Genomic DNA, 6,820 nt, shown 5'->3' on the forward strand with positions numbered 1-6,820 from the left:
ACACACGTCCCTTGGCAACTTCTTAACAACATAATGAATCATTTTCTGAATTGGATCTTCAACATAAAATACTTGTTGAACTTGCGATGATAGAACATAAGGATCATTTTTGTGGCTTAACTTGTTAAAATTTACTTTAACAAGACCATATTCATCCTTCTCTTCTTGGTACCAACAACATTTAAAAAGGACTACATTAAAAACCCCCCAATAATCTAGCTCGAAAATTTCTTCAACTGATCCATAGTAGTTGACATTCCCAACTGTTGGATTTTGGTCTTTCAAACTAGCAAAACTAGTGGTCTCTGCAGTTAAGAAAACACCACTGTTTTGTGTGGTACATCTAGAATCTCTTGATTTGGTATAGAATCTATATCCATTGACTACATAGCTAGTAAACCTCCTTGCTGCTCGATTAGGACCCAATGCAAAAACCTCTAAATCTCTAGAAATTGTATCCTTCTTCAGAATCTCTTCTTTTAACCATATCCAAAAATCGTTGGTGTGCGCTCGTTCCCTTTTGAGACTTCTTGCATTTCCCTGACCATCCAACAGAGCTCTATGCTCCCTAGAAAAAATTAAGTTTGCACAGTCTAAGAAAGGCAATAATTGATGACATAGTATTGAATAAAATGGAAAAAGGACTTAAAATCTTGCATGATCAGACTCTCTATTTCGTTGTTGCCAGAGTTGAACAAAACATAGCGATGAGATGCCTTCCAATCTGCATGTTTCAATTTAAAGACTTTTTCGTCTTTATTCTTTCTCGTTCCAATATGATACTCTGAATTTGCATATCTTGCAGAATGAGTATTTTTTGTTTCTCCTTCACCAGTCAAAAACCGTGAACAAAATGTGACACATTCTTCCGCCAAATAACCCTCTGCAATGGAACCTTCTAGTTTACATCTATTCCGAACATAAGATTTTAGTTTTGCAAGGTACCGCTCAATAGGAAACATAGACCTCCCAAATACTGGTCCACCGTATTCGACTTCGCGGCACAAGTGAACAAGCAAGTGGATCATTATATCAAATAATGCTTGTACAAAAATCATCTCGAATTCGCAAAGTATGTAGACAATTTCTTTTTCCAGCTTTTGCAGGTAATCTAAATCGATAACCTTGCTCCATAGACCTCTGAGAAATGCACCAAGTTTGATCAGAGGTAACGCAACCTCTGGCTTTAATGTTCTCCTCACGGCAAATTGTAGCAAATTGTGAAGCATGAAATGAGCATCGTGGCTCTTATACCCAACCACCTTTCTCTCACTAATGCTTACATACCTACTAATATTTGCAGCACAACCGTATGGCAATTTGACATTCTTCAATACCGAGCAAAAGGTTTCTTTCTCCTTTTTCGTCATGTCGAATATTGCTGGTCTGATTTCATAGGTTTTACCATCAGCAGATAAAACGGGATGAAGGGGCTTTCGAATATTTAGTTCTTGTAAATCAAAACGTGCTTCTAAATGATCTTTTGACCTGCCACTCATATTAAGTAAAGTACCTAATATTTTGTCACATACGTTCTTTTCTATGTGCATAGGATCAAGGTTATGTCGAAGTGGATTATGTCTCCAATATGATAAATCAAAAAAAATTGACTTCTTTTTGAATGGAGAATCATTCTTAACCTTTTTTTTTGGGTTTCTCGAAATGGTTTTCGAACCCCTGCAACAACTCTGCAATATCAAATCCTGATAGAATCGGCGGAATTTGTCCCATTTCAATCTCACCGTTAAATCTTTTTTTATCCAGCCTCCACTTTCGATGGTTCATGTAGCACATCTTTCTGCTGTGTTTTAAATAACAAGAAGAAGTCTCGTAATGGCACACCGGACACGCTAGTTTTCCCTTCGTGCTCCAGCCGGACAACATTGCATAACCAGGAAAGTCGCTTATGGTCCATACCATGCGTGCACGTAGCTTAAAATTATGGTTAGTCAAGGCATCGTAAGTTTCGATGCCGACATCCCATAATTCTTTTAACTCCGCAATCAAAGGCTGCATATACACATCTATATTATTCCCCGGTGAATTCGGACCTGATATTAATGTGGAGAGTATCAAATTTTCTTGTTTCATGCACAGCCAAGGTGGAAGGTTATAGTTGACCAACACAATTGCCCATGTGCTATGAGTTAAATTCATTGCACGATAGGGGCTGAATCCATCAGCCGCTACAGCTAAGTTCACATTTCTATTTTCCGAACAAAAATCAGGATATTGAGCATCCATCATCTTCCAAGCCTTGCCATCAGCCGGATGTCTGAGTTTCCCATCCTTTTTCCGTCCTACTGCGTGCCATGTCATCAGTTGGGAAAATTCTTTGCACATGAACATCCGTTCCAACCTTGGTTTTAGTGGAAAATACCTCATTACATTTGCCGGCACTTTGTGAATCAGCTTCTCGGGCTCGTTATTAGCAGCACTGCCTTTTTTCTCTTGTACAACCCACCTAGAAACTCCACAAGTTTTACATTTATCTTTATCTTCATTTTCTGCCCAATACAACATGCAGCTGTTTGGGCATGCATGTATTTTCTCATAATGGAGACCTAAATCCTTAATCATATTTTTTGCTGCATTAAAGGACAAAGGCAGATGGGCTTGAGGAAAGGCTTCTTTCATTAGGTTAAGCAACTCCCCGAATGCAGACTCACTAATTCCATGAACACACTTTAAATGATAAAGTCTTATCATGAAACCTAATCGAGAAAAGTTAGTACATCCCAGATATAATGGTTGCTTTCCCTCATCAACCCGCCTATAAAACTTTTGCGCCTCTATATTTGGTCTGCCTTCACAATTATCGAACTTCTTACCCATACAATTGAACATCTCGTCTAAATTATTTCCAAAATCCATCCCCGTTTCATAATCTATAAAGTTAGAACTAGACTGTATTTTCATTTGTGAAGTATCGTAAATCCATTTTACATGTGCCGGGGAAGGCCCGCTGCAAACAAGATGGTCATTGATGACATTTCTTGTATGCCATTTACGATTAATACAGTGTTTGCAGGGGCACTTCATTTCGTTGCCCACAGCACCAACAGGGAAGGCATTTTTCAAAAAATCTTCTACCCCCTTGCCATATTCTGCACTATATCTCGGTAGTCCTATCCAAATGTTACTGATCTCCTCTTCCATTAAGACAATATAGAATTAGTCTGAACCTATGTTTACATATCAAAAATAGAGTAGATGTGATGATAAACGCAAGGAAATATAAACTTGGATAAACCTAGGATTAGGACAGGGTCTGAGAGATGTTTATATCATGCTGGACTTATGATTCTTCTCACAGATTATAAATACACAAGTACAGAAGAAGTACTATAGTCATACATGGAATGAAAATCAAGTCAACATCTTAAGAAATCAAGTAAATAACCATGATAAAACTAGAACAAGTACAGAACAAGTACAAAATCAAGTCACAACATTCAGAAAAATCCAAACAAATATGTTAAATAATTATACATTATGTTCTATATGAATTGAATAACATTGACGACATTAATATAAAACCATGAAGCTAAAAAAGCTTACCTGATTCAAACAAATATTCTCACAGCAAATTACTAGCTCAAAGACCTTGTTTCAATAGCTCCTCTTCCTTCTGTTATAAAATAAATAAAGCATTGTAAGACAACTTTAACAGAGCACAAGTGTAAGCATATATAGTATCAGACATCAAGCAAATTTAAAAGATATAATAACCAATCAAGCATAATAACCAAGAGCTTTAATGGTTTAAAAGATAGGAGTCCAAAATACACAAGCAAATTTGCAGTTCTGAACATAAAGAATATATATCTCTCAATTGTATACAAGTATAACCATATATCTTATCAAACATCTAAAATCTTTTAAAATGAAATTCTTAGATATATATATATATATATATATTCATAATATCTAACACATTGTTTAACAGTACTTCACCTAAAGCAGTGGACAAAGCAATGATAAAAAAGGAAGTCGAGAGAGAGGGGGGGAGGGGGAGGGAGAGGGGGACAAAGAGAGAGAGAGAGAGGGAGAGGGAGAAGGGGGGGGAGAGAGAGAGAGAGAGGGAAAGAGGGAGAGAGAGAGAGAGAGAGAGAGAGAGAGAGAGAGAGATTGTGGCTTTCATTGTGTTACAGTGAATCGAAACCCTAAACAACACACAAAAGCTTCAAAAAATAAACCCTAAATCGAAACCCCCAAAACTGAAACAAACTCTAAATCAAATTAAGTTTGTAATTACCTACAAAAGCAACAATAAACCCTAAATTGAAGCCCAATATACCTACAAGTTCAGTACAAGTGTGAGATTCAAATCAAAATAAATTCAAAGCTTGGAAACGAGTATTACCAGTCAAAGCCCTAGAGTTTTTAGTCCCGCAATTTCCAATCGAAGCCTGGAGCTACTAACTGTCGCCGATAGTTACTAATCGAAGCCGGAGAAAATTTGAGTTTTGGAGAGAAGCTGGAGTTTGAGTTTGTGATTTTTTTTAGAGAAAGTATACTGAGTGAGTTTTCATTGGGAGGAAAATTAGCCGCCCGATTTTTTGACCTCGGGACTAGTAATCTCTTTCCGAAATTCATAATCTTTTAATTAATTTATATACTTTCTATTATTTATAGTTAATTTAGAAAATCAATATAACATATATTAATTTTTCCACTTTTCACAAATTTTGTATCATTAATGTAATATATATATATATATGTTAATATAACTGTATTATATTAGAAACATAGTTCTTAACAAAGCTGATTAACTGGAACCTGTGTTGACCAATGTTTGACAATTATAAAATCACATCATCTACATCATAAAAAATTCAAAAAAAAATTCACAACACTAAAATCAATAGATTTTAACATCCGTACGGTCGGATCGTTGGAAAAGAATTATAAAAAATTATAACAATAGTTCTTGGCAAAGCTAGTTAACAGGAACCTGTTTTGACCACTGTTTGACTATTATAAAAACATATCACACACATCATAAAAAATTCAAAACAAAAATTCACAACACTAAAATCAATAGATTTTAACATCCGTACGGTCGGATCGTTGGAAAAGAATTATAAAAAATTATAACAATAGTTCTTGACAAAGCTAGTTAACAGGAACCTGTTTTGACCACAGTTTGACTATTATAAAATCACGTCACACACATCATAAAAAATTCAAAGAAAAATCACAACACTAAAATCAATAGGTATTAACATCCGTACGGTCGGATCGTTGAAAAAGATTTGTAAAAAATTAGAATCACTGTCACAGACAATGCTAGTTGACGGGAACTTGTGTTGACCAGTGGTTGACGATAATAAAATCACATCACCCAAATCAGAAAAAATCCACAAAAAAAATCACAACACTAGAATATATAGGTATTAACATCCGTATGGTCGGATCGTTGAAAAAGATTTGTAAAAAATTGGAATCACAGTTACAGACAATGCTAGTTGATAGAAACTTGCGTTGACTATTATAAAATCACACCACCCAAATCAGAAAAAATCCACAAAAGAAGTCACAACACTACAATATATAGGCATTAACATCCGTACGGTCGGATCATCTAGAAAAATAATTAAAATTTTAATTATTATTAAAGTAGTCTATTTATTTTAAAGGCGACAAAACTTACAACCAAATGCAACACCGCGAAACAAGTGAAACACTTCTGATATCTCAGCACGCCACGTCAGCAACACAGGGCCCACGTGTGTCAGCATAGTGGGCCCACATGTGGGTCCCACGTGCCACGTCAGCATGCCACGTCATCACAGTGGGCCCACATGTGGGTGCCACGTCAGCATGCCACGTCATCACAGTCGGCCCACATGTGGGTCCACATGCCACGTCAGCATGCCACGTCAGCACTGTGTGCCCACGTGCCACGTCAGCATGCCACATCAGCACGGTGGGCCCACATGTGGGTCCCACGTGCCACGTCAGCATGCCACGTCATCACATTGGGTCCCGTATGCCACCTTAGCATGCCATGTCAGCAAAAAATAATTATTTTAGATTGCTAATGCAACACTAATGCTGCTAGTGTTGCACTTAGCGCAACACTGTGTATAGTAAGCAACTGTAGTTCAACTATAATGCAACGCTTCCTCTGCTGTGTTGCAAAAGATCTAATTCTTTATAGAAAATGCAACGCTTTTGATGCAACGCTTGCTAAAAACCGTTGCCCATGTGCACTTATGGCGTAGTGACCATAGGATAAACAAATAACATCGGCCTATAGGATTCTTCACCAAATGGTTGCTCAAATTGGGATTGAGAAACTCCGACATCATACTGAAGGGCACTAGGCCCGACATCAAATTGTTCAGAATTGAACGGACCACTAGCAGCATAATCGAATTGTGTTTGCTGTTGTTGAAAATCTTCGTATTCTCTAAAGTAATTACTCTCAAAGGGTTCACTACTAGCTTCCGCAGTTCTTCTTGCCTTTCTTTTAGGCAAAACATTTTTAAAGTCGGGCCTTTCATATGTCGGTCCGAATGTCTCAAGCATGAGCTCATCATACCCCCTCACAAATGTTGGTAATACAGAATCATAAAAAATCGGGGGCATGTCATGCATACAAAGTTCGCTCATACCTCGAGCAGTTGTGATGATCTATATAAAAAAACAGTACACAATAATTATCCAACAAATTCACAATGCAACAAACTCAAAATGCAACAAACTAAAAAATGACGATCAAAAGGTGATATTGTTATTAAAAACATACCAAATCCAGGGCCTTAGAGACATCGCACTTGTCTCGTGGTTGTTGGAACATTACCGGGTCTTT

General features: G+C 37.0%; 1 protein-coding gene across 1 annotated transcript; it reads right to left on the reverse strand.

The window, feature by feature from the left end:
• Window positions 1-1,635: 1,635 nt before the first annotated feature.
• Window positions 1,636-3,159, reverse strand: LOC108221444 (uncharacterized). The gene has a single exon (XM_017395323.2). It carries the CDS (start codon window positions 3,157-3,159, stop codon window positions 1,636-1,638), a length of 1,524 nt encoding a protein of 507 aa, XP_017250812.2.
• Between the last annotated feature and the right edge of the window lie 3,661 nt (window positions 3,160-6,820).

Source organism: Daucus carota, chromosome 5 (assembly GCF_001625215.2).
Source record: "Daucus carota subsp. sativus chromosome 5, DH1 v3.0, whole genome shotgun sequence".
Taxonomy (NCBI): Eukaryota; Viridiplantae; Streptophyta; class Magnoliopsida; order Apiales; family Apiaceae; genus Daucus; species Daucus carota.